The sequence below is a fragment of the Peromyscus maniculatus genome, chromosome 5, assembly GCF_049852395.1.
Source record: "Peromyscus maniculatus bairdii isolate BWxNUB_F1_BW_parent chromosome 5, HU_Pman_BW_mat_3.1, whole genome shotgun sequence".
NCBI lineage: Eukaryota > Metazoa > Chordata > Mammalia > Rodentia > Cricetidae > Peromyscus > Peromyscus maniculatus.
Window position 1 is genome coordinate 55,206,720 of NC_134856.1, and position 27,693 is coordinate 55,234,412.

Here is a 27,693-nt window from a genome sequence, read left to right on the forward strand (position 1 = left end):
GTGCATCAGCATCACACCTCCTAGGGCTAGGGAGGTCACGAAGCTGCCTCGGAGGTTTGCTGGAAGTTGGGTGTTAATGTTAAACGCTGTGAAATTTCTCTTTTGGAGACAGAAAATGCCCCGAAACCAAAAATATCAGTGCTTCAAATGGAAAGTAAAACAATCTAAGTACTTGCACCCTCCCCCAACTTTGCCTGGAAATAAAGCCTTCCCAACGGAGAGAATGCCCGGGGCGGGGGGGGGGGGGGGCGGGGGCGGCGGCGGGATGCAGTCGGAGGTCAATTGGCAAAGGCTCCCGCGGCAAGGTTGCGCCTCCAGGACAGTGTGGCTGCAGCTGCAGTGTCGCTCCTGGGCCAGAGGGGGTCTCCCTCGATCTGTGATCCTCTGACAGCCCGTTTAACAAGCCACCAGAGAGCCAGGACCACAAGCTCCAACTCCTACTGAGACCTCGCCTAGCTAGTCGGTATCTTCTACCACCCAGCCTCCGTCTCTGTGCCTCTCTGGAGCTGGTCAGGTTCAGACATTGGCTACACAAATAGCCAGGCCGGTAACTGATGGCAGAGTTTCAGGCATCATGGAGAGGGCAGGAGCCGAGCCCGGACTTGAGCACTGTCCAAGAACTGGTAACCACATGTCTGGCCTGGCTACCGACACATTGCTCCGGGCTGCTGCCTTGCCCAGGTGGTGGGAAAGAAGCTGTCCATGCTGGACACTGGACACGTAGGGTGTACATAGGGTGCAGCCTGGGAATGGACAGCAGTAGTGCAGAAACCTGGGTCTCAGCAGGACCAGGGAATCTGCGAAGGAGCCACAGGGTCCAGACGACACAGACAGCAGATGTACAAACCGTTCATGCCCTTTGACCTGGGCATTGCGGTTTAGAATTGGTGGAAGCAGAACTAGCAAGGTGGCTTAGTGGGTAAAGATGCTCAGACTTGTCACTAAGCCTGATCATCTGAGTTTGAGCCCCAAAACCCACATGGTGAAAGGCGAGAGCTGACTCCTCTGGTTGCCCTCTGACCTCCACACACCCACCACACAAACAAATCATGTAGAACTGTTGGAAGGGAGTTATTGGATGTGTGTGCAGAAGCCTTTGAGACAGTAACTTGGCGTGATGGAGCTATGACTGTCCTCTACAAGCACAGGGGATAGTCCTACTTCGTCTGGGAGGTGGCTGCCTTGATAGAGGAGACACAGAGGCTCTGAAGTGGCAGAGTTTGAAGTTAGTTGTTTCCATGTCTTCGCTCCCGGCCAACTATCTTCATTGCCTCCCTGGACAGCAAGCCCAATGCAGTACAGTTCGGCATGTGAACAAGCATCATGTCACACACACACACACACACACACACACACACACACACACACACACACACACACACACACACACACACACGCACACACGCACGCGCTCGCTTGAGCGCCTCTCCTATGCAGCAGCCTGAAGTCTGACCCCTACCCCCTGAAGTCTGACCCCTCCCCCTGAAGTCTGACCCCTCCCCCTGAAGTCTGACCCCTCCCCCTGAAGTCTGACCCTCCCCCTGAAGTCTGACTCCTCCCCCTGAAGTCTGACTCCTCCCCCTGAAGTCTGATCCCTCCCCCTGAAGTCTGACCCCTACCCCCTGAAGTCTGACTCCTCCCCCTAAAATCTGACCCCTCCCCCTGAAGTCTGACCCCTCCCCTTGAAGTCTGACCCCTCTCCCTGAAGTCTGACCCCTCCCCTTGAAGTCTGACCCCTCCCCCTGAAGTCTGACCCCTCCCCCTGAAATCTGACCCCTCCTCCTGAAGTCTGACCCCTCCCCCTGAAGTCTGACCCCTCCCCCTGAAGTCTGACCCCTCCCCTTGAAGTCTGACCCCTCCCCCTGAAGTCTAGCCCTTCCCCCCTGAGATCCTGGGGAAAGGGAGACATCTACTCTGCCTACAGAGGTTGCCCTATGTCTTGGGCCACTGCTGTCTCCACTGAACAGCACGTTGTGTGCCAACCTACTCTGGCATCATTAGCAGCTGGGATCCTCATTCCAGACCTTGGTTCTTGGGACCAAGGGGGAGAGGAGTTGAAAGCAGAGGAGGAGGATGCTCCTACCTCTGTGTCTCTGAAGTTAGAAAGACTTTGAGCTTATTGTGTTCCCTATGTGTCCCTTGGATGTACATGTCCAGACAGGCATGGCCACCATGACCCTCGCCTCCATGCTCACCCCCCACCCCCCCCCCGCCGAGCCTTGGGATTGTGGTGGCGTATGCACACCCCCAAAGCTGGCCAGCTGCTTCATGACTCCCTGTCCACCAGAGACCCAAAGTAGAAGAGGTCTGTCTACTTCAGAGCTGCCCACCTCAGTGTGGCCCCTCTCATACTGTCCCTTCCACTTTGTCCAAAGTGAGACCACATGGACTCCAGAGGCCAGTTGCCCAGGTTCAAGTCCCAGCTTGAGTCTTAGCTGTGTGACACTGGGCAAACATCTTGCTTCTCTGAGCCTCAGCTTCTTCTTCCACAAGGAAGTCAGTAGTTAACCACTTCACATGCGGGTGCTGGGAATCCGAGTGGACTGGTGAACACATGAAAAATGGTTAAACAGTGTAAGCATGATGTACACATGAAGGGTTCCAAGGCACTAAGCAAGTGATGCAGATGAAAGATCTGCCATTCCTGCCTCTGTGGAGAGATGCAAGTCACTGATAAGTTCAGCAGAAGATGAGTTGATGAAGTAAGGAACTTGCCAGGAGAGTTTGCAAAGCAAAAGGAAGCAAATGCCCAGGAAGCTCGGGCAGTGTGCCTCTAACTTCATGAAGTGTATCTAGGCTAGCAACACCGTGCAAGTTCTGGGAGGAACTATGTTGAGTGAGAATTAGCTGTCAGAATTTCTAGATGGTGGAAGGGTGATCATTTTTTTTTTTTTGGTGTTTCATTTGTTTTATAGCTTTTGCACAATTTCTATAATGAGTGGATCGATTATAACATGAACCAAGCATGTTTTTAAAAGGCTGTCCTAGGGCCGGGTGGTGGTGGCGCATGCCTTTAATCCCAGCACTCAGAAGGCAGACAGAGGCAGGCAGATCTCTGCGAGTTCAAGGCCAGCCTGGTCTACAGAGCGAGTTCCAGGACAGGCACGGAAACGACACAGAGAAACCCTGTCTCGAAACAAACAAACAAGTAAATAATAAAAAGCTGTCCTTCAAAAAAAGAACAAAATACTTGTGTTGCAAATAATGTCATGAAGAAAAGCAGAAAGCCAGGCGCTGTGTGCCTGTCTGTGATTCCAGGAGAGGGGAGCTGAAGCAGGGGGATTGCCATGACTTCTAGGTCACCCTGGGATACAAACTGAGATCCTATCTCAAAACACAAGAAAGGAAGGAAGAGAAGGGAGGGGAGGGAGGGGCCAGACAGCTCACAAAATAGGTTTTTGCGATCATACATCCAAGGACCGTCTTATACTCAGAAGGCATAAAGGACACAACAGAAATACAAAGGAACGCATTTCAGTGGGAGAAGGACCTGAACAGACATTTCCCCATCGAGGACACACAGATGGCCAGGAAGCACAGGAGGAGATGCTCAACAGCTGATTGCCAGGGAAACACAAATCACAGTCTCACAGAGGTACTGCTGCACACTGCAGGGACAGCCATCATCCCAAGGACCAACCATGGGTATGGAAGGTACTGGAGACACGGGAACCCCCCTGCTCTCATGACCTGCTGCCAGGGAAGCAACATGAGGTCACCATGGTGGAAACTGCCGGGAAGACAAAGCACAAGCTTGTCATGGGGACAGCAACGCCTCTCCCAGGTCATACCAGAGACATGAAAGTCCTGTGTTCGTGCAAAAAGCATGCACACCCCTGCAGAGCAATTCAAAGCAGAAACAGCCAAATGTTCCACCCCCGAGGGATGGACAGAAAGTGCACCATGTCCACAGGATTGACAAATGGCATACTCTAGCCTCACAGGGAGACAGTGCAACCTGTCCACATGACAAGATGCTATGCAGCTGTGGGAAAGAGTGAGGCGTGGACACACGCCCAGTGTAGACGAAGCTCAGCCACATTGTGCTGAGCGAAAGAAGCCAGGCACCCAGGGCCAGATGCCACTCGATGCCACTTACGTGAAGTGTTCAGGAGACCACAGAGACAGAAAACAGAGTGGTGGATTCTAGGAATGGGAAAGAGGGGTCACTGGGAAGGGCTGCTCATGGAGGCCAGGTTTTTGTCTGGGGTCACAGAAGGGCTAAGCATTGTGACATGGTGGCTCACGCTGTATGAATCACCATAAACATCAACCGCACCCTCTAAATGGGCAACAGATACAGCCTGTGGATCACATCTGCCTTAGTTAGGGTTTCTATCGCTGTGATAAACACCACAGCCAAAGCATCTTGGGGAGGAAAGAGATCATTTGGCTTACTCTTCTGCATCACAGTCCATCATCAAAGGAAGTCAGGGCAGGAACATGGAGGCAGGACTGAGGCAGAAGCCATGGAAGAACACTGCTGTCTGGCTTGTTCAGCCTGCTTTCTTATATAGCCCAGGGCAACCTGCCCAGGGATGGCATGACCCAGAGTAGGCTGGGGCCTCCCCCATCAACCAAGAAAACCCTGCACAGACTGCTACAGGTCAATCCTTTTTGTTTGTTTGTTTTGCTTGAGACAGGGTCTCACTATGTAGCTCTGGCTGTCCTAGAACTCACTTTGTAGACCACGCTGGCCTTAAACTCACAGAGAGCTGCCTGCCTCTGCCTCCTGAGTGCTGGGATTAAAGGTGGGCGCCACCACCACCCAGCCGTCCTACAGGCCAATCTTAAGCAGGCATTTTCTCAGCTAAGATTTTCTCTTTTCATATGTCTGGCTTGTCACGTTGACAAAAAGCCAGCAGCACAACATCTCCATGACACAACCCTCCCAGGAACTAAAGCATGCGAAGCTGTGGTGTTGGTTGCAGTTTGGGGTGTACTTTCCGAAGTCAGCTGAGGACTTCAGGTACTGATGGATCCAGGGTCAAAAACATTGGGAAAGCCCACCCAACCTGTGAGCTGAGGAGGAAGAAGTCTGAACGTGTTGTCTTTGCCTGGGGGCCTTGGGTCCCAACACCCTTTATGTTCTGAAGCCCGGGCCTATGGCACAGGAAAGGTAGAGGGGTGCCTTCCTCCATGCGTAGGTAGAAGGCAAGGTGGGGAGAGGTATGGAACAGGAAGGGGTGTCCCCAGCCCCCCATTCCCTCTCAGCAGCTCTGCTGTCAGCCACTCAGAGGCTTAAACAGCTATTAAACATCTGGTATGCATGGACACTGAGTCGGAGACAGATGTAAACATGGGGACTCAGGCCGTGTCTTCCGTCTCCCACAGCAAAGGCTGATGGCGACCAGCCTGGGCCACGCAGAGATCCCTGGTACTGTGATATGGAGACACTGGGCAGGAAGAATGGAGTGGTAGAAGATGCTCAGCCTTCCTGGAGGAAGAGGGCTACAAGCTGAGACCTGAAAGGAAATACCAGCAGAAGGAACCCAGTAAGAGAAGGCAGAAGCCGCCTGGAGCCAGGGGTTGAAATGTAGAGGGAGTGGAGGTCATGTTCAGAGGGCCAGATGCCATCCTAAATTCAGGGAGTGGTGGGCACTTCCCTGAAAAGCACAGCTGTGAGCTCCCCTGGGTGTCTGGGTGTCTGGTGGAGCTGGTCCGCACCAGCCAGGCGCCACTGTGATTCCTGACTCTCGGATCCACCTTGCAACCTTGCAACCTGCAGCAGCCACCATCCCCTGAAGTCCTCTCTCAGACCAGCCTTTCCACACGTGTGATGAACCTTCAGGCTCCTGAGCCTCTGCCTTCTGGGCCCCCTCGTCCAGATGGATCTGACCCACAGTGGGCAGGAGAGTGGGATGCAGCCCCTCCGGCCGCTGGTCCTCATGAGGTCTGATCACACGGATGGGCCGTGGGAGCAGGGACGCGGGAGTACGTAAAAGTAACGTGTTTGAGAGCAATGGCAGGGAGGCGGCTCCTCAGATGGCTTCTGTGTCCCCCACACCATCTGTTGAGCAGGAGGGGTGAGCAGGGCCCCCCCAGTCTCCCCACAGCCCATACGCTGTGTCCCCAAGTGTCGTGTTGGTGAGACCAGCTCTTGAGTCTACCAAGTATAAAACGTGGGTCAGGAGTAGCCTGCGAAGCACCTTGCTCTGCGCCCTTCCCTGTACCACGAGCCTCAGTTCAGCCTGTGTTCAGGGACACAGGCTGTCGGCTTGTTTGATGTTCATCTGCAATTTAGTCTGAACCATCTGTGCCCGGCATGGAGCTCAGTGCCATGTGACAGGTCCACTTGGCCATGCTCGCCATTCCCCGTGTGAGTGGATGAGGCCACGACTTAAAAGACAGCCACATGACAAAGTGATACCCGTGGTTCACTGTGCTGACCCGGCTCAGAAAAGAGAGACCAGCCTGGCCTGGATCCCTCTTGGCACTGGAGGTGAACCCCAGTGTGCAATGTGCATCTAGGCACAGAGCACTTGGACAAGATTATGGGAGTGGTTTGAGCAGAACAGCTGTGGCTTGAGTGTGTGTCTCCCTAGGGCTCCTTGTGGTTGAAGGCTTAGTGCCCAGGGTGAACCTGTTAGGAAGTGGCAGGACCTTTGGCAGGTGAGGTCTAGTGGACGGTCCTTGATCACTGGGAATGTGCTCTTTCAAGGGGGTTATGGGATCCAGTCTCTCTGATTCCACATCTGGCAAGGTGAACTCTTCCATGCATAGCCACGTGCCTCTGGTGTGATACGATGGCTGAGAGAAAGGCTCCTCCCCCAAACTGAGCAGATGCAGGCACTATGCCCCTGAACCTCTAGCACCTAGAGCTAAATAAACCTTTTCATTTGATAATGTTAGCTGCCTCGGGTATTATGCTATAGTGGGGTATTTTTTTAAAAGCTGAATAGTACAACCCTAAAAACTGGAAACCAATATCTATTCATGGCAGAATGGGTGAATCAAGAGGAACAGCTGTGCAGATGAAGCTTAAACACAGTGTTGGGAGAAAAAAGAATGGAGACAGCATGATTCCATGCGCACGAAGTTCAGAAGCAAGACAAAGCCAACTGGCACAGGCGGTTGAATGACGAAGAAAGGAAAGATCACTAATTCAGGTTCCTGGTTTTGTTCGAGAGGAGAAGAAAGTAGGTTATATGGGGTTTGAGATCCTGAAGACAAGGGTCGATTCCCTAACCTGGGTGGTCCTTCCATGAGCACTCACTATACAGCGATTCCCTAATTATACAAATGTGCGCTGGGCGGTGGTGGCACATGCCTTTAATCCCAGCACTCAGGAGGCAGAGCCAGGCCGGTCTCTGTGAGTTCGGGGCCAGCCTGGTCTACAGAGTGAGATCCAGGACAGGCACCCTGTCTCAAAACCCACCCCCCAAAAAACAAAAACAAAAACAAACAAATATGCACTTGGCCAAGGGCAACACTCACCTTTCCCAGGGTGTAGACACATGAGACGGAGAAAAGCGGTGAATGTGAAAATGTGCTGTGATGTCCACTGTTTGTTCTTGTTTACCTTGGGCCAAGGACTTGACCTGTCTAAGCCTCTAAGATTCCTCATCTATAAAGGGGAAAGTAACAGTAATAATAATGATAATAACAATAATAATACCTGCTCCATAAAGTTATTTTAGGATTAAACATGACAGTAATGTAAAGTGCTGACTACAGTCAAGTACATAAGTTTAATTTTCATCACCATCATCATAATCACTATCATCACCACCAGAATCATAATCACCATCATCATCACTACCATCACCATCACCGTTGACTTGAAATCAACCATGCCATCCACAGAACACCCATCCTGACTTGGTCCTATACTTCCTCCAGGTGCACTAAAGGTGCCGTCACAGTTTCTTCCTGCTGTCACAAGGCAAGATGCTATCCCTAGACAGGGGTTACCGGGCCAGGAGTGGACGTCTGGCTTTAGCTGACCCAAACTGAGTCTGTCTCGAATGATTTGATTCAGGAGTCCATACAAGCAATGCTTATGGTGGAGAGAGAAGGCTGTTGCAGAGAAAGCAAGGCCACAGAGAGCACAGAAATAAAGAGCCTGGTAAGAGGTTGGACTGCAGGACTCAGAAGAAGGAAGACTCAAGTTCCAACATAATGAAAAGGCAGCCTTGACTGCAAGTCATGGGGAGAGCCTTGGGAGAAATTGAGCCAGCTGGGACCTTGCCCTTGAGTTTCCAGATCCAGAACTTTGAGCAATAGATACCATTGCATAAGCCCCTTGGCCTGTGGTCATTAGTTACGGCTGACCCACAGCCCAGTCACAGGACCTGGCAAGGTGTTATATAAGTAGGTGTCAGGGATGAGGCGTGATTAGCAGAGTGCTTGCCTTGCATGTGAAAAGGCCTAAGTTCAATCCCCAGGAGCACATAACCCAGGCATGTACATATCTGTAATCCCAGCACTCAGGGGGATCAGAAGTTCAAGGTCAGCCTGGGTTGTGTGAGATCTTGTATGAAACAAACAACCAAAAAAGTCACTCAAGCTGGGCGGCGGTGGTGCTTGCCTTTAATCCCAGCACTCAGGAGGCAGAGCCAGGTGGATCTCTGTGAGTTTGAGGCCAGCCTAGTCTACAGAACGAGAGCCAGGGCAGGCACCAAAACTACATGGAGAAACCCTGTCTCGAACACCCCCCCCCAAAAAAAAAGTCACTCAAGTGGCGAATGACTTCAGCTTTGTGAGCTATGTGGTGTCTAATAGAACTGCTCAATTAGCCTGTTAGAGTGTCAGTGTCGATAGAGAGTTATGGACACCCTAAGTACTTGGCCATAGCTGTGTTATAAAACAAAATAAAGCCGGGCGGTGGTGGCGCACGCCTTTAATCCCAGCACTTGGGAGGTAGAGCCAGGAGAATCTCTGTGAGTTCGAGGCCAGCCTGTGCTAACAAGTGAGTTCCAGGAAAGGCGCAAAGCTACACAGAGAAACCATGTCTCAAAAAACAAAACAAACAAACAAACAAAAAAAAACAAAATAAAACTGTGTCAAAAAAAAAAAGCTGGAGTTTGCATGACCCTTGGCTTAAAACAACAGTTCATTTTATTCAAAGACTAAGAATATAAAAAGATTGGAATAGGAAGATTTCCTCTCAGGGCGGTGTGTGCTCTTTCAGGACAGTGCGTGCATGGCTCTTCCTGGATGTCGTCTGCCTCTGGGAGTCTCTGTTTCTATCTGTCTCTGTGTGTGTCTCCATCTGTCTCTGTCTATCTGTCTGTCTGTCTCTGTCTGTTTCTCTGTCTCTGTCTGTCTCTGTCTCTGTCTCTCTCTCTCTGCCTATGCACCGTCTGGGCTTTCTTACAGCAATGGCAACTGTCCTGAGCTCCAGCAGCCTCTCAAGAGATTGACGCTGCCACTCACTGCTCATGAACTAACTTCTGTTGTGCTTGCCAGCCCGTCAGGGTTCAGGGACGGGAAGGCAGTGCCCATCTAGGTGTGGGAGGAGGGTTGACCACACACCCAAGAAGCATTCATATGGGAGATTTTGCTTTTGGGGGTATGGAGTATGGGCATGGTAAATATGAGTATACTTTAATTTTTATTTATTTATTTGTGTATGTGTGTGTGTGGTATGTGCGCAGTGTTTGTATGTATGTATGCCATACGTGTGCAGTGCTTGTGGGATCCAGAAGAGGGCGTCTGATTCCCTGGAACTGGGATTGCCTGTGGTTTTGAGCCATCCAATGAGGATACTGAGAACTCAACCTGGGTATTCTGCAAGAGCAAGCAAGTGATCCTAACCTCTGAGCCATCTCTTCATGCCCCAAATATTGTATTTTATAAGTGTTTTCTTGACAATTTGAAATAATTTCCAGTCAGTTCTCAGTTTTACCTTAATTAACATCTCTTTCTTGGGATGAGTAGGTAACAGGGATTGAACCCAGGACCTCCCCCATACTGGACAAGCATTCTACCACTGAGCTAACTCCTCAGTCCTTCGGCTGAGTTCTTTCAAGGAGTCAAACAAGCTCATGTGGAAGTGAAAAGGGGACTTTCTCTACACAGAGAAGCCAGAGCAGCCGCCACCACCACCAAGTTACAACCAGAAAACATCCTGGGCATGGGGAGAGACCGGCAAACAACAAATCGTGACGCCTGAGGCTAGAGAGGGCTGGGACCTCAAACGTCATTATTTTCCCATTAGCAAAGCTCTCACCCAGGAGGGCCAGGCAGTTTTCTAGACGAGGAGAGTGTGTGACTCCACATGAGGTCACTGAGGCAAGGTTTCCAGCCAAGCTCAGCACCCAAGGGTCCATGGAGGACGAAGGCTGCAGCTCAATGGTACAGCACTTGCCTAGCACAAACACACAAGGCCCTGACTTCATCCCCAGTGAGAGGCTGCAGAAGCCTGTTTGCGAGGGTAGCTTTGCTTCTTCCTTGGCTCTTGTTTTAAGTTGCTGGGTGGTACTGTGTTTAAATCACTTTGGCAAAATTCCTCTTCAATGCAATCAATACCTCCAGTCCTACTTTATGGGGCAAATGGTTCCAAACTGCACAAACATACCTCAAATATCTGCACTCCAGAGACTAGAGCAGGTCACTGCCTGAGCGACCCTGGGAGTGGTAGATAAGAGGGGGCACGCAGGGAAGGGTGGACAGAATGGCAGGGGAGGAAAGGCATGCATGGTTGGGGGTAGCAGTACCCTGTTATCTGGCTTGAGGCCATCACCACTTCCCAGAGGGAATGCGTTTGCCATGCAGTGCTGTGCAGGCAAGGGCTGCCGAGTCAGCAAAAGGGGGCAGGAAATAAAATGGAAGAAGATGCAGTGTGTTGACGGAGTGATGGCATGGTTTGTTCCTACAGTGTAGGGGAAGGGAGCAGGTTGAGAGCCAGGCATCCCCATCACCACATCTCAGTGGTGGTCCTACTCCCTTATAGATCCCTATACTTACTAGGTCCTTGGATCCTCACAGCGACCCTATTAGAACTGTCCTTAGTCCTACTTTATAGGTCAGGCAACTGAGTGCAGGGACATGAAGTGGCTACCCAAAGAGCCACACAGTCTGGAAACTGGAATCAGAATTTGAACCTGAGCCTAAGAAAGATGAGTCTGGCCCATTTGACCACATACGAATAATCAATGATTTCCATTTACACCTAACAGACTCAATATACTGTTTCCTACCCATTTAGATTAACATATTAAAACGTATAAGAAGCAAAGTAAGTCTGAGGAGAGCAAGCACGGTCTGGAAGAATGACGACCCTGTGCCTCCCCCCTCCCCAAGGAGTATGGCAGCCACTGCCAACTTCCAGTAAAGTCCAAGATGTGCTGCGCCCAGCAGTCCACCATAGGCATTCAGAGGACCACCTGAAGGGGAACCCTGAGTCAGGGACCAGAGTGACAGGAAACATGCATGGACCCAGAGCTGGAACTGGCACCTCCCCAACGTCTTTGGAAAGAAAAGGACTGCCACTTGGCTGGTGGTCTTTAAGGAGAGGGTGCTGTGCCTAAAGCAAGGGGTTGGGTTTGGGGTTGAAATCTGGGGTTCTGGAAGCACCCCTATCATCTTGAGAACTCTTTTAGCTGCAGGCGACTCTCCCAGTAGAGACCCTGGCTAGCTGCAGGTGCTCTCAGCCTGAGACTCCACCATCTGGGCCGTCATTCTGGGCTCACTGGGCCACCTGTCACCACCAGCCCCCACTAACTCCGACCCTGTGCACCTGTGAAGCCATACGACCCCCCCCTCCTCATCCCACTGCACCACCCGCTGCCATTCCCTGTGCGCATTCCGAGAGGGCAGGGGATGCGGGCTCTTGTCTTTGGATTGATGGTCCAGGAAATGCATTTTCAATTAGTCCCAGGATGCTGAGGTCCAAGAATCAGACATCATCTCTTAGTGGGGGTGGGTAATGAGTGGAGAGAGACCTAGTGACCGCGGAGTGGGGACCCCAACGAGTGACCGCTTCTGGAATGGGGGGGATACCTGTTGGCCAGGGCACAGGGCTCAGGACGCACAGGATTTGTTGGCTTTGCTCCAAGATGCAAACGTGTGGCCCAACTTTCTATTAATCTTTGGGGGTTGGGGGGAGCTAAACGCTGTTCGCTAAAGGCGTGTTTTCCGAGGTGAGCGCCTCTCGGGGGACCCCCAGTAGCCCTGAAGGAGGAAGGAGGGAGTATGTGTCACAGGGAGAAACCACCTGTGGTTAGCAGGAGCCTCGCCGTCAAGTCGTGGCCAGCGCGGACCGCGGTGCTGGCATCCCCTCGGCTAACGGGGTGGGGACCGCGCGGCCCTCCACTGCCTGCGGCGCCCGCGACTCGTCCCGGTTCCCGGCCGCGGCGTGCGCTCGCGGTGCCCGGTTCCTTCCCGTTACGCAGTTCCTGTCCCTTTAAATCCCAGTCCCTGCCAGGGGAGGCTGGGGCGCGCCGGCCGGACCCCGAGCCGGGGGAGGGGCAGGGCGCCCCGGGGTCCCCGCGTGCGCGCGCGCGGCCGCCAGCGCCCCTTCTCTAGGCGGCCGCGCGCCTGCCGGGGCCCGGAGCGCACGCCGCCGCCGCAGTGCCGCCGCCCGGCCCGGCCGGGATCGGTGCAGCCGCGCGCGCCGCCGCCCGCGGGCCCCGCCGCCCGGGCCTGAGCCGCGCCCCGCGCCCTCCCGCTCCCGGGGCGCGCGGCGAGGGGCCCTGGCGGCGAGGTGGAGCCGCGGGCACCAGCCGCTCCCCCGCCCTGCGCCGCCCCTCCCCCGCCTCCTCCCGGTCCTGTCTCCAGCGGGAGCGCGAGACGCTGGTCAGGCTCCGGCGCAGCTCGAAAATGAACAATCGCCGCGGGCGGACCTAGACGCCGCCGCCGGTCCGCGCGCGGGGTCGCGGGCGTGCTCCGTCCTCCCCCCCCTCCTCCCCCGAAAAGAGCATCGCAACAAAAAGCCAGCCAGCCAACCAAGACTCCGGTTTGTTGATCGCCTTGTTTTGGGTTTTTTTTTTTTTTTTCTTTCACCGCTTGCGGGATTCGCAAACCGCGTTACATGCATGTCCAGTGGGGGTAGGTTTAATTTTGACGATGGAGGGTCCTACTGCGGAGGCTGGGAGGACGGCAAGGCGCACGGCCATGGCGTCTGCACCGGCCCGAAGGGCCAGGGCGAATACACCGGCTCGTGGAGCCACGGCTTTGAGGTGCTGGGCGTCTACACCTGGCCCAGCGGCAACACGTACCAAGGCACCTGGGCGCAGGGCAAGCGCCACGGCATCGGCCTGGAGAGCAAGGGGAAGTGGGTGTACAAGGGCGAGTGGACGCACGGATTTAAGGGGCGCTACGGTGTGCGGGAGTGCACGGGCAACGGGGCCAAATACGAAGGGACCTGGAGCAACGGACTGCAGGATGGCTATGGCACGGAGACCTACTCGGATGGAGGTAGGTGCGGGCAGCGGGGGCGGGGGAGGAATGAGGACTGTCCCCCTCTTTCTCCTTCTGTTTATCTCCCGGGAAGTTGAGCCTCGCCTTCCAATTGGGCTATGGGCTCCTGGGGCATCTCCTAGGTTCCCAGGAGGCCTCAGCCGGGCCCCTGGCCACAGGTTGCCCCACGCTTGATGGGGACAGTGGCCCGTGCCAACCCAAGGGCTGGGGGCTCTCCAGCAGTAGGGCCCTGCTGTAGCAGCTGAGCCAAAGTCTCGGCATATCCTGAGGAGCAGGCCGGAGATCTGCACCTGCCGGAAGGCCAGGCCGGGCCCTCTGCCACCTCTGGGACCAGCCAAAGCAGGAGGGGCCTGAAGATAGACCCTTCCTCTCCATTGGTGGTGCCTGCCTGGTGTCCCCAGAGTCAGGCCCCGGTTAGCTTCTTGTTTTCCTGCGGTGCTCAGGGCCTCCCTCAGTCCTAAAGCAACCCAAGCCAATGGAGAGGGAGCGCTGGGAGCGCCAGAGGCGGGGGATGCCGACCAAATCAAACAGCAAGGCAATAAACTTCTAGGTGGTTGGACACAGGCTGTCGAAGCAGGCTGCTGAAGGGAGGGAGGGAGGGAGGAAGGAGGCCCATCTGTTTAGCGGGAGCCCAGGAATCTGGCCGTTCAGTGGCTGAATCATTTTCCCCTTTAGTTTAGGGAATCGCTCTGCGCCTCCGGTGTAAGATGCCACCACAGTCCGGGCAGAGCCGGTGCCGGAAGCCAGGGAATTGCCAGTGTGACGGTTTCTGTTCAGAAGTCCTAGCTGGCTCGGCAGCCTCGACCTTACCTGGACACTCCCGTGCCCACTCCTCAGCAGTGCTGAGACCTCGGGGAATAGTTATAGGTCTTGGAAGTCAGACCCCAAAGCGGACTCCGTCTGGAGGTCCCCTCCCCCGCCAGGCGCTCATCCCAAGAGGCTGTTCTCTTGCCTCCCTCTGGGCCTGGGCGGCTTCGGATTTTTCGGGCATGGATGCCTGGGAAGGGAGTGAGTTGCAGCAGTGACTTGGGCTTCTGCCGGGAATAGAGAGCTTGATGGAGCCTGTCTGTGTTCTCTGTGCCTGAAGCCAGCTCCTGCCTGAAGCCAGCACCTGCTCCGGGCCACATCTAGGAGTGATCAGGGCTGGAAAGTAATTATTATTTTGGCTTATGCAACTGAAAGGCAGGGTTCGTTATTACCCGAAGAGGAGGCGGAGTCTGGGCAGTTAATTATATAATGCTCCTGCCTGTCTGTGCCTTGCCCAGCCCTGGTCCCAGGCGGCCTTTTCTGTACCGTTGTTTTCGTGGATAAGGCTGGAGAGTTTCCCTGACCCTGGGGCATTGAGGCCCTTCTGAGGTTCCAGGCGCGCGTGTGTGTGTGTGTGTGTGTGTGTGTGTGTGTGTGTGTGTGTATGTGTGTATGTGTGTGTGTGTATGTGTGTGTGTGCGTGTGTGTATACATGTGTACTCACACTCAGTCTTGGTTAGGTCCTTGCAGCAGGTGTGGGTGGCAAAGGTGGGTGGTCAAGCAGTCTGGTGTTCCCAGCAGGGATCCTTAGCAGGCAGCTGTGGCCCAGGGCAGACATCACTCAGGGCTCTGGATAGACTGTTCAGCAAAACTGCCTTTTAGAGGTGTCTGCTCTGGAACAGCTATCATGGTACTCTGAGGTGACTGGACCCATCAGAAGAGGAAAATCCCAGAACACTTGAGGGTGGGGCTCTACATCCAGGCCTGCCCACACCCCAGATATCTATCTCCATTGGCCTAAAGAATTCTTACCTCACCGTCAACAAATGTTTATTGAACACTTACTATGGCCAGATGCTGTACGCTCTGGGAACTCAGAAGCAGCAAAGCAGACACGGTCTTTCCAGAGTGTTCACTTAAGAGGATGGTAGCAATTCTCCATGGGGACTTGGGAGCAGGCACTGGGTCAGCCAGGGACTCAGGGCCTGGTGTGCTGAGATCATCCTTTAGATGACTTCCTGAGGATCTTAGTCCTCTACTTTCCAAGCCTTTGGCCTCCTGTAGTACCTCCCTGAAGTACTGCTTTGAAGTGTAGTCAGCTGAACCAGGGTTGTGTGTGAGCAGAGGTTCAGAGCCTAGCCTTGTGGCAGAGCCCCCCATGTCTGGGGTCACGACCCCTTGCTCCTCACTACCTGACATTGCTCAGGGGTGCTCCTTTTACCCTGAACCCCTCAAGGGGATTTCAGTTCTTACCACTTTCCCTGGAGTGCATGGCGGAGAGGTAGGCATGTGGGTCTGGTCTCGGAGCTGGTTCTCCAACTCTTGGATGTTGACATAGCATGACGGAAATTAAGCTGGCCCTTCTTGCTCTGGATGTTCAAGTACAGGTGTCCAGATCCATTTTTTTCTGAACGTGACCAGCTTTTTGTTAGGGAGGGGTAACCTTTAAGAACTCAGACACTGGAGAAATCATTCTGTGAACCCTGGGTGGGGTGTGGTCAACTGCAAGAGCAGGTCGGGGCCTGGGTACCACGTCCCCTTACCTGGTGGGCACCCGGTCCTCAGTTAAGAATGACTGGTTCTCTTGAGTGAGTAGTCCCCCAGCCTCAGCACACCTTTGGTTTTGTACAGAGATTGGGGCAGACAGCAACAGAACTCCACAACTTTTGCTCAGCGTCCAAGGCTGACTTGGAGAAGCGGTGGTTGTCAGGAACAGAAAATGTATTCTGCATTCAGCTGCAATTGGTACGGAATCCGTTTTGACTAGGGACTGCCAAGTCCTCCTCCAGCCTGCCCTCCCCCAGGCACAGTCAGGCATCGCTCCTGATGTGAGCCCAGTGAGTGACTCTTGAAGTCCGTGTGAGGCCCCAGGGATGGGGTGGGGGCGGCAGGAGTACAAGCTTTGGGGGCATTGACCAGCTGGCCTTGCCAGGGATCTGCTTTGTGACTTTGGGCAAGTTGCTTAACCTCTCTGAGCTTCTGTCCCTTTGTCTTTGCAAGAGGATAATACCGTGGAGTGGGCGAGGATGAGCTGAGGGTGGAGTCCCAGGCTCTGCCAGGAACAAAGTGGGCATTCTTTTCATCCTTACAGTTCACGTGCAGAGAACATAACTGTTAGCAGCTCCTAGGAGAACCATCAGACAGACAGGACCGAGAGGACCATACAGGTGAAGAGGTGATGGGAGATACTTACTGTGTCTCTTACACTTCCCATGTCACACACTGGGCAGCAGAGACTTCGAGCCAGGAGCCTTGAGAAGAGCTGGGATTCTAAGTTAGCTTTTGTTTGCGTCGCCTTCTTATAAACTCCCTTTGCAAACTGCCTGTTGTCTCTTCCACATTCACGTTCCCATGCCGGGGACAGTACCTCTAGGTTCAGGCAGATGCTCTAGCAGCCATCGCCGTCGTCACATTGAGACCCTAGGACCTCCTTACTTTCTGAAGATAAACAAGGCTTCCTCTGGATGCCTTGGACCAAAAAGTCAACCCCCCCCATAAACCCTCCCACACTCTGAGAGATGAGTCATCGTACGCCCCGGCCTCCCCACTCCCCATACGAGCAGGTCCCGTTCACCGGCCCAGATTCCACAGCCCACACACATCACACACACCCACAGTAAGAACTCAGATCCACCCAGGCGCCTGCGCACACACACGCGCACAATACACCTGCCACCCTCGGATCTTCCACCCTGTCCCCCGAAGCAGCCACATGTATCTCCTGGCTTTGTTTGCTCCGCCATAGCCGAGGGCCACCGGGAGTCCCTGCCACCCTGGAAATGTGGGGTTCTGAGGCAAAGGTGGTGCAGCCATTTCCATTTTAAGCCCAAGCCTCTGGCATTGCTGCCCCCTGTGAAGAGAAACTGTTATCAGACGATAACAAACTGAGTTCTTCTTTCAGTCAGTACCAGGGTTCGAACCTTGCTGTGCTGGGTAGACACTCTGCCACTGAGCTATATCCCCAGCCCTCTTTTTAACATTTTTTTTTCCAGTTTTATTTTGGATAGGGTCATGCTAAGTTGTTTAGGCTGGCCTTGAACTCGTGACCCTCCCACCTCAGTCTCCTGGGTGCTGAGGATTCCAGGTCTGTGCTACCGTGCCCGGCTGCCTTCCGTGCTTGACTGTGAGGAAAGCTTTGATTGAAAAAATCCAGGTGCCTGGGTTAAGGGGGTCCAGCCAACCCATCAGCCCATCCTCACAGATATTCTACCCGGAGAAGCTTGGTTCTGAAAGGAGGCGCATACTCTGTCTTGGAAGATGAAGACGTTTCCTCAGTCTCTTTTCACCACCGAGGGAGGGGGATGTTGACAGGCTCCATCAGGTGAAAGGAGAAAGGAGCAAATGACTAGTTCTTTGTTCCAATTATAGCTGAGAAAGAAGGGTTGGTGGGAAGTGTTCCCTCCCCCACCGCAGCCTCAACTGCGGGCACTGGGGACCTGATGTGAGCCCTGGAGGGTCATCAGTTCCCTTGAGAGTGGTGTCTGGGAGCACCTAGTGTGGACTCCTGGGTGACCTGAGGTAAGGGGGCTCTGTCCTGTCCTCTATGAGGACCTGGGCTAGAGAGAGGATTGCTCCAGAAGAGATTGTGCTGGTGTCCTGGGTGGGGGCACGTCTTCCTCAGCACCCTAGGTCTCCACAATTCTCAGTGTAACGAGTGGACACGCTTGCAGATACTCTCCATAGTAGCCCCTCCACGCTGGCCGTGGAGGACATGCCACTGTAGAGGATTCCAGTCTTTCTGGCATAGTTGTTGTGTTTTTATTTCTTTTGAGACAGGGACTTACTGTGTAGCCCAGACTGGCCTGATATTCACTCTGTAGCCTAAGCTGGCCTGGACCTTGCAGAAATCCTTCTTCTTCAACTCCCAAGTGGAGATCTTTTTTTTTTTTTTTAAATGCTTAACAAGTTTTTAATTTATCATTATTGTGTATGTATGAAGTGTGGACAAGTGTGGTGTGTACATGCCACGTCATGTGTGTAGAGGTCAGAGAACAGCCTCCTTCCACCTTTACGTGGACTCTGGAGATTGAACTCAGGTTGTCAGGCTCACACAGAAAGTACCTTTATCCACTGAGCTCTCTCACTGGCCCTGTGTTTTTTCATTGTTGAGACAGAGTCTCATGTGGCCCAAGCTGGCCTTGAATTAATTCTCTGTGTACTTGAGATGACCCTTTAATTTCTTATCATCTAGCCTTGACCTCCTGAGTGCTGGGATTACAGGTGCAGGTCACCACACACACTTTATGTGTTGTTGGGGGTCAAACCCAGGGCTTCTCGTGTGCTATGCACACACTCTACCAACTGAGCTACATCTCCAGCCCTGGAGTCCTTTTTTATTTTTAAAAAGCATTTATCTATTTGTTTGTTTGTGCCAAGCTGCGTATGTAGAGATCAGAGGAAAACTTGCAGGAACCGGTTTTCTCCTTTCACTATGTGGGTCCGACAGAATGAACACAAACCATCAGGCTTGTCAGCAAGCATGCTTACCCAATGAGCCATCTCTGTCCTGGGTTTCAAATTGAGCTGGGTGGCTCCTAAGGAGATGGCCCTGAGGACCTTCAGCACCTCGGAGAGCTCCCCCGCTCCGGATTGCTCTGGACTCAAATGCCAAGCAGGTGACTAGATTCTGGGGGCAAACCCAGTGGGTTCAAGAGTAAAGCCTTGGCCCTGAACTCTCCTGTATACTGTGTACCTTGTCGGTGTGTCTACCACTCTGCCCACTGTTTATGCTTCAAGAAACATGAGCAGTCGAGCTGCTGGGCTGTCTCACTCACCCCGTACTACGTACAATACACCCTCCTCACCTTCTAGTGCTGTCTAGTGGGTGAGGCTTGGGAAGACTGGCTGCCCTAAGTACAATCCAAGGCTTACTGCCGTCTTAGGTTGTGTGCTGGGTTCATGGAATGTGGCCAGTGCACAGCCAAAGGCAGATGGATGGGAGAATGGTTCTGTCTGTGGCGGCTGATGAGAGAGAGTCTTGTGCTTTCTCTTTAGATCGGCCTTAATGGATTAATCACCTAGACCAGTCCTCCCCACCCCACTGGCCTTGGCCTCTAGCCACGTGCAACCATTTGCATTTAAATCTAATTGAATGCAATACTGTGTAAGGAGCCAGCTCCTTGGTGCACCAGCCACATCTCAGATGCTCTCTGGTTTGTGGAGCGGTGGCTCCTGTGGTGAACAGCACAGAGAGGGACTGTTATTGTCACTGCAGAAGGGCCTGTAGGATATGATGGCCTGAAGTGTTCCCCTCTTGCAGGAAGGGGGATTGCTGGTGGTCACTGCCATGTGGCCAGGGACTAAATATTGCCAGCATGTAGTAGTTGCTCAGTAAACTTGAAAATGAAGGGAATGTTTAGTTTCACCCTTGTTCCTGGTGTCCATTTCTCCTGGACAGCCGGAGTATCCAGATGGAAACATCTCCATAAGCTGTGGGTCTGGGTGAGCCTCACATTTGGCCCCTGTCTACCATATCCCTGTTACAATATTTTATTACTAGCATTTGGTCAAACAGCATTTGAGACCAGTCAGTGGTGGTGGGTGAACAAATAATGGTGATAACGGTCTAACAGTGAGATGCGCTCATGTCTGGAGGTGGTTCTGAACCTCCGCTGAGCAAGCACGTTCCTTGTAGAGTGCTGGAAAGAGGAGGTACGTGGCCTCCCTGCCTGCGTGAGAACCACCTCTCTGATGCCGCCCTCCTCAGCTGGAAGCATCCAGGCCATCAAGAGGCTCTCACGGAGGTCTTCCTGTGTTCAGGGAGCAACAGGGCCTGCCTTGTAATTGGCTGCACTTGTTGGCTGGGCCTGGCTGTGTGCAGGGTGTGGTTTTCAGGAGCAGAGGGGACGAGATAAAAGAAACAAGAAATAGGGTGACATGATCTGGAAAAGCAAGCCGTCTGGATACAGATGCAGACATATGTAATATAACTTGGGGTCTGTCCCCCCAGACTTTAGGGTTGCTGAAGGGAAGTCCCACAAATCAGAGTTCCATGTGCATCCTGAAGGAGCAGCAGAGACCTCCCAGGGCAGGGAGGCTCTGGCTGTGTTTGGAAGTCCACCCCAGGTTCCTAGCTTCATGAGAATCCTCTGCTCCTTCCTCTACCTCCTAGTCTCTGTGGTGGGGCATTGACCTCGTCCTGCTCAGCAGGTGCTGTCTCCCCACTTCCCAGAAATGTCACAGGTCGTCACCTGAATCTGGGAGGGACTCTAAGATGCAAACAATGTCCTGGGAAGCAAGACCTGGTGCTTCCTGCCAGCCAGTGAAGCATGGGCTGCCTCCCTGAGTCTAGGCCTGCACATGTGATAGCACCACCTGGAAGAAGTGCCTGGACACCGATTGTCAGCCTTCTTGAACTTCTGGGCTGGGATATCACTCAGGAATGTAGAAGACATCTTGCAGAGCTCAGGTGAGGCTGGTGCCAACCCAGGGAATGCTCTGAGAACCACAGTTTGGCCGGGTGCCTCCCAGCTCTGCTGCATACTAGAATCACTATGTGTGGTCCTGGTGTACCCATACCTCAGCTGAGTACGAAGTCTGTGTGAAATGCTTTATGGAACACCATTAACTGGGCTCACCCAGAAATGCAGGTGAAGGGGTAACTGGTCCCTTGGATGCTCCATGATTTCCCCAGGTGAGGCTGATTCCTGCCTCCAGGGAAGCCCAGTTGGTCCAGAACACTCCAACTTGCATCAGAACCCTGGAGTGCCTCGTCTCTGGTGGTGCCATGGTCTTATTTCAGGGCTGTGGAAATGAGACTCTTAGGGAGTGGCATCCCAGGCTGGGGGGTTGGAGAAAAGCAGATAGACCCCAGGATGGTTGTAGCAGAGAGGGCTGACCCTGGGTCAGTGTTTCAGGAAGCAGCTGAGGGGCTTCCTTTAATATAAGCAGGGTAGACTATACATTTCTAAGCACAGTGGCTATGATTTAGTCTCTGCCACCGTCTTCAGGTGGCCTTCTCTGTGGCTATGGTGGCTAATTTTGATTGTAGACTTGATGGAACTAGGAACTGCCTAGGGCACTGGTGTATCTGTGAGAACATTTCCAGGGGGGGGCTAATGATGGAGGGAAGATGCTCTGAACATGGAAACCATCATCTCATACTGAATCAAAAGGAAAAGGCAGATGAAGGTGAGCCTTCCTCTCTCCCTCTCTGCCTGAACTGTGAGCAAGCAGCCCCCTCTCCTGCTGCCAAAGCCGTGACCTCCCTCTCACAGACCTGTGACCATGTGCATTACCTCACCCAAAGTGGGGCAGAGTAGACAGCCACAGCCCGGAGCCCCCAAAACTGTAAGCCAGAATGCATAGCCAACAATCCCTTCAGAGAGATTAGAAAAGTGAGGGCCATGGGGGGGGGTGGCTTACTGTGGTCATGTGGTTGGGGGACAGCAGAACCCAACTGGTTTCCACACTATCTCCACCCTCCCCTGGTTTCCTGATGGAGGATCACGTGTCAGCCACCCCCGTCCGTCATAGATACGGGATCAGTGGTGAGGAGCTGGGGCTGTGGCCTCAGCAGCAGCAGGCTGGTCTCTGGTGGGGCTTTGCCCAGCAAATGGTAAGCCCCTTGACAAAACCACTCACTCTCTGGCAGAAGCATACAGGCTCTGCAGACTTACAGTGCTGTGTGCCCCCTGTCTAGGTGTTCACAGAACCCCAAAGAGGAACACTGTGCTCGCCACAAACGCCAGAACCTTGACTGCTGGGTCTCATCTTGCACAGTGAGGACAAGAACAGGTAGATGGCCAGAGCCAGAAGGCACCTCCAGGAGAGTAAATCTGAAAGTAGGGATTGAGGCCATGTGACAGAGGTCGATTTTGCCACCCCTTGCATCTGCCGCCTCCACCAGGCACCCCACTCCCGCTCCACAGCATTGGGTACCCAGCATCTTTCTTGGGCCTGCACCTGGTCCCCAGCTTGGCAACATGGACCTGAATGTTCCTGACTTGGGTTGCATCAGCAACATCCCAGACCTTGGCTGCTTAGTCTCCAGGCAGGGAAAGCAGGGAACCCCCCACCCCATTTTGCAAATGAGCAGCAGGTGCCCCAGAAGCGTGGAAATGAGGACGGCTGGGCCAGGGACACGGCCTTGCCCGTGGAGTGGGGGGATTCTGGACAGGCTGCCTGTACCATGTGCAGGGTCAGGCAGTGGAATCCTCTACTACTGCTGTGCTGAGATTCCAAGGACTGTCGCCTCTCAGGAAGTGCCTGTCTCCTGCTTGTTGCCCCTGGGAAGAGGAAGTGCTCATTTCAGGAGGAGCCGTGGCCAGCTTCCCCAGGAAGGGTTTCCAACACAGAGGAAGGCTGGGGGGGCGCTTACAGGAGCTCTTCTTGGAGTTGCCTCTGGGGTAATCGTGATGGTTAGCTTTTTGTCACCTCTAACTAGAATCACCTGACAAGAGGGAACGTCAATCAGGTTGTCCTCTGGGCAAGTTTGTGGGGCAACTTCTTGATTAACCTAACCCGCTGGGGCAGTGCCATCCCTGAGCAGGTGGTCCTGGGTGCTGGAAGAAAGCAGGCTGAGGAGCCATATAGAACAAACCGGTAAAGAGTGTTCCTCCATGGGTTCTGTTCTGACCTCCCTTGGTGATAGATGTGACAAGGAAGTGTAAACCGAATGAACCCTCCCCTCCCCAAAGCTGCTCTTGGTCAGTGTATTATCGCAGTAACAGAATGGAAGCCAAACACATCAGGCATCACAGCCCCCATGGGCATGCTCAGACGCTGGATTGGGTCGGGTTTGCGCCCCGAGAGGTAGAAAATGGCATTTTGACAACATTTTTGATGAGAACTTTATTGAGATAGAATTCACATTAAAAAAAAAATCATTCTCTTTCCGTGCACATTGTAGTGTTTTTTGTTGTTGTTTTCTTTTTGTTTTTTAGTGTATTCACAGTTGGGTTCTCATCACTAATCCTTTTTCTTCTTTTTTGTCTCTGCATGTGCATGAGAGTGCATGTATGTGGCAGATGAAGTCAACCCCACGTGTTCCTCCTTAGGTGCCGTCCTTGTTTTATATGTGACGGGGTCTCTCACTGGCCTGGGCCTTGCTGGATAGGCTAGGCTGGATGGCTAGTGAACTCTAGAGATCTGCCTGTCTCTACCACCCACGTGAGCATTACTATTGGGTGCTGCCATGCCTGGCTTTTCTATGTGGATTCTGGGGATTGAACAGGGCTAACAGCTGAGCAGGGTCTCACCGTAGCTCAGGCTGGCCTCAAACTTAGACAGTCCTGCCTCAGCCTCCCCAGTTCTGGGATCACAGGTCTATACTACCTGTGGTCAGGTCCAGCCTGTCTGGAACACTTTCTAGCTCCAACCATCTCTGTACCCTCCTTCATGCCTGCTGACTATTGGCCTGCTTCCTGTCCCCAGATTTACCATTTCAGACACCTGGGATCACACCTGTGTGCCCCTGTGTGACGTTCTCAATCCTCGGTATCGGTACTTCATTCCTTTTTCTGTCTGAGTAGTACTCCATTGTTTGGTGAACACATGGCCCGTCCTCTGCTGGGCCTTGGCGTTGGTCTCCCCTGATGGGAGTGGGTGGTGCTGTTGTGATTCTATGTGTATGTGTAGTTTCAGTTCTCTCGGGGGTGCCAGAAGTGGGCTGTCGGGGTCCTGTGGGGTGACTGGCTCTTACCTTTTGAGGAGCCAGCTGACTAGCTGCACAGCTGCCGCTCTCTCTCCCATTCCTGCCAGCGGTGTGTGAGGGCTTCAGTTCCCCGCAGCCTCACCCCAGGCTCACCCACACCCGTCATTACTGCCCTTCAGACTGCAGCCACCCAGGCCCACGGTGTCTTGCTACGATCTTGTTTATGCTTCCTGCAGTGCTGGATGTTGGCGTCTCTTCACACACAGTGCATGCTACTGCCTGGGTGTCTGTCTGTCTGTCTGCGCTGTCTGTTTAGCTCTTGCCTGTTTTTGAACCGTACTAGTTGTTTTATTATTGGCTTCTAGGGTTTTCTGTAGATTGCATCTGTGAGTGCTGGTTGGGAGGGAGGTAGACTGCCAGGCACACAGTGGGTGCCCAGCAAGTGCTTACGGTGACAGACTCAGGGTCACTGCTCAGGGTTTGTGGTTCTTGTCATTAGAGGCTGTGACACAAGACCAGCTGGCTCTGAGGATGGATGTACAGACGGACCCAGGACTGTTCGGCAGTTAGTTGCTCTGGAGCCCATGTGGGTTCCATGCTTGTTGTGGGTGGAGCAGAGGACACAGGAGACAGGGTGGTGTCTGTGACCTGGAGAAAGCCATCTGTGGAAGTAACTTTGGATGGAGAATCAGGATGGCGGGAGCGGGGCTGGTGGGCCTCCTAGCCCGCAGAAGGAGCCTGCAACACCTTGGGGAGCGCTTTGTGGCCCACTTGCTGGACCACACCAGTCAGGGCTCCTGCCTGATCATCTCTGTGAAGGACCCGAGGAACTACACCATGTCCAGGGCCCTGGACTTGACTATGTGTCTCTGAGAAAGTGCAGCAGAGAAGCCACAGGCAGGGGGTGATTGGGCTGGAGTTGGCTTCAGCAATACCCACCCAACCATGAGGTAGCTTGCAGAAGCAGCATCCTGTCCTACTAGCTGAAGGAGCAAAGAGAAGAGATGTGTGAGCCCTGGGGAGTGAGCAGCAAGTTGGGGAACAGGAGCTAGGAGACGGGGAGGGGAGGAAGAGACAGGTGGGTGACCCAGTCCTCCTATCGGGACCAACTTTGAATTTCTCACTCCATTCTTTTTTTTTTTTTTTTTTTTTGGTTTTTCGAGACAGGGTTTCTCTGTGTAGCTTTGCGCCTTTTCCTGGAACTCACTTGGTAGCCCAGGCTGGCCTCGAACTCACAGAGATCCGCCGGGCTCTGCCTCCCGAGTGCTGGGATTAAAGGCGTGCGCAACCACCGCCCGGCCTCACTCCACTCTTTATTTTCTGGTACATCTGTGCCTGGAAGCCTAGGAGGTATCTCAGTCTGCTGTGGAGGAACAAGACAGAGGTTTGGAGATGAAGCCGTGGCCCAGAGTGTCATGGAGTGTAGTTCAGCCTAGGAACCTAGGGCTGTGAGCCAGGTGTTCCATGGCTTCAGGAAATTGCCTGCCTGCCTGCCTGCCTCAGTTTCCAGCCCCTGGAAGGGCTCATCAGGACTATTAACACTCAGTGGAAACTGGGTCCCCCAGTACCAGGGAATGTAGCCAACTCCCCACAGGGCCATCTCCAGCCCTGGTCCCAGGAGGTGGTGGGCTTGAGTCTCTAGAAGGACGTCCGTCTCCTGGGTCCCAGGTGCAGCTGGTACCCTGGGGACATGGCTACCCTGAGGCAGAGTGAGGTAGGGGAGCTGCGGTTGTCCCTCAGGACCAGGCCTGGGGTGGGTTCTTGGCATCTATGAGTCAGAAGCTGGTAAGTCTGGTCTGCAGTGCTGCTCCATGCCCCACCCTGGGGCGGCTTTGCTGACCTGCCCCAGGCCTTCCTCTTCACTGACTGTCTCTGACAGATGGCCAACCCTTCCATAGCCCCCAAGGTCCCTCCGTAGAAAAGCTCACAGCCCCCCTGACCCCCTGCAGACATCACCATGGGTGAAGATTCGGGCTCATTCCTGGAGTGAGGATGTATTGTGAGGAGCCACTGACCGGCTAGGGCTTTGGGGTCAGGTGTAGGGGGAGGCCCTAACCCTTTGGGGTTCACTCCATACTGGTGCTGTCTGAAAGAGAGGCAGCTTTCTAGAGAGGGAACTGTGGGGAACAGGGCTGTGATTGGCTGGGAAGTATCTGTCCTTTGTTTTCGCTGGAGAGGGATGGTTGGTGTTTGTGGGTGGCACAGTGACCTGCTTTTGCTCATTATCCTGATATTGGAGTGATGTCTGAAGATGATGATCTAGAAAGCAGTTTACATACAGAAAGATGTTGATGGGGGTCAGGGGCACGGGGGTGGGGGTACCATGGGGGTGGGGGTACCACAGGTACTTAGGTGGCCAGTTGATCTCTCTCTCTCTCTCTCTCTCTCTCTCTCTCTCTCTCTCTCTCTCTCTCTCTCTCTCTCTCTCTCTCATTTTTTTTGTTTTGTTTTGTTTTGTTTTTTTGACACAGGGTTTCTCTGTGTAGCTTTGGAGCCTTTCCTGGAACTCACTCTGTAGCCCAGGCTGGCCTCAAACTCACAGAAATCCTCCTGCCTCTGCCTCCCCAGTGTTGGGATTAAAGGCGTGTGCCGCCGCCGCCACTGCCACCACCCAACCTCAGTTGATCTCTTCTGCTGATGGCGTCAGGGTCACCTCAGGCCTGCACTCAGCCCCCCCACCCCCGCCATCTCTTTGCTGCCCCTTCCTTAGCCCCTTTCTGGTATTCTCTTCCTGGCTTGAGTCTGAGATCAGCCACCCCATGAGCACTCAAGTTTCCATGCCTCTCAGGCAGTAGCCAGAGAGAACCTCTGTGCCCAGAGACCTCTGGGGAACCCAAGATGGCTGGCCTGAGCTTCCCGAGAGCCAGGCTTTCTTCTGACTTCCCTCATCAAAGCTGCCCTGTCCCTCGGCCTCTCCACATGGATGCCTCTTTCCCAGGCTGGTGCCCACTGGGGCTGCAGGGGCAGATGTAGGGTACAGCCTCTGCTGTCCTTGACACTGGGCCTCCTTGGCTGACCGCTCCAATGTCCGGCGGGGTGGGTGTGAGGCTGATCCCCGATTTCATAGCCAGGGCGGGCCACCTGTGCAGTGCTGTCCAGGGCTGTTTGTGTTCACTGGGACTGGATGTGCCATCTCCATGGAGGACAGTCACAGTCTGTCATCAAGCTGATGCCTGTGAAGACAGAATGTGATCACTTGATTCTCGCTCTCTGGAGACCCCACATCAGCCCCTGCCCATCTTACCCCTCCTGACTAATGGCCAGCCAGATCTGAAATCAGAGACCAGTGCTGCTGACCTTGGCTCCAGCCTCATCTCTGCATGGGACACATGAATCTTCTGGGTTGGTTTTGGGCATTCTGTGAAGGTTTAGGGGTGCAACTGTGCCATGCCTCTTGGCCGCAGCACAGCTTTCTGGGAAGTTCTTATCCTGGGTGGTCTCCACAGAGCCCCAGAACAGGGACTAAGTAGTTATGAGCATAGCGATAATAGGGGGTCCCTGTTTGTTCCCAATTAAAATAGATGGGGGACTTTGATGTCCAGCAGCAGAAGGGAGCAGGACCCCTTCACCCCATGGTCAGGGAAAAGGAAGGCAATTGCTGCTTTATCATATTAGGTGAAGCCCAGATGAGGCCCAGCATTCCTCTGGTGCAGATGGAGGTTTTCCACTGACCCATGGCTTTTAAGCAAAACAGACAAACCAAAAACCAGCTTTGGGGCTGGAGAGATGCCTCAATGGTGAAGAGCACTTGTTCTTGCAGAAGATCC

General features: G+C 53.6%; 1 protein-coding gene across 1 annotated transcript in view; it reads left to right on the forward strand.

Annotated features, from left to right (window-relative positions):
* Positions 1 to 12,625: 12,625 nt before the first annotated feature.
* Positions 12,626 to 27,693, forward strand: part of Jph3 (junctophilin 3) — a 62,545-nt gene continuing 47,477 nt past the window's right edge. The window contains exon 1 of the mRNA XM_006990138.4: positions 12,626 to 13,362. Coding sequence (XP_006990200.1) covers positions 12,981 to 13,362 — 382 coding nt within the window. The 5' untranslated portion in view covers positions 12,626 to 12,980. The remainder of the gene's footprint in view (positions 13,363 to 27,693) is intronic.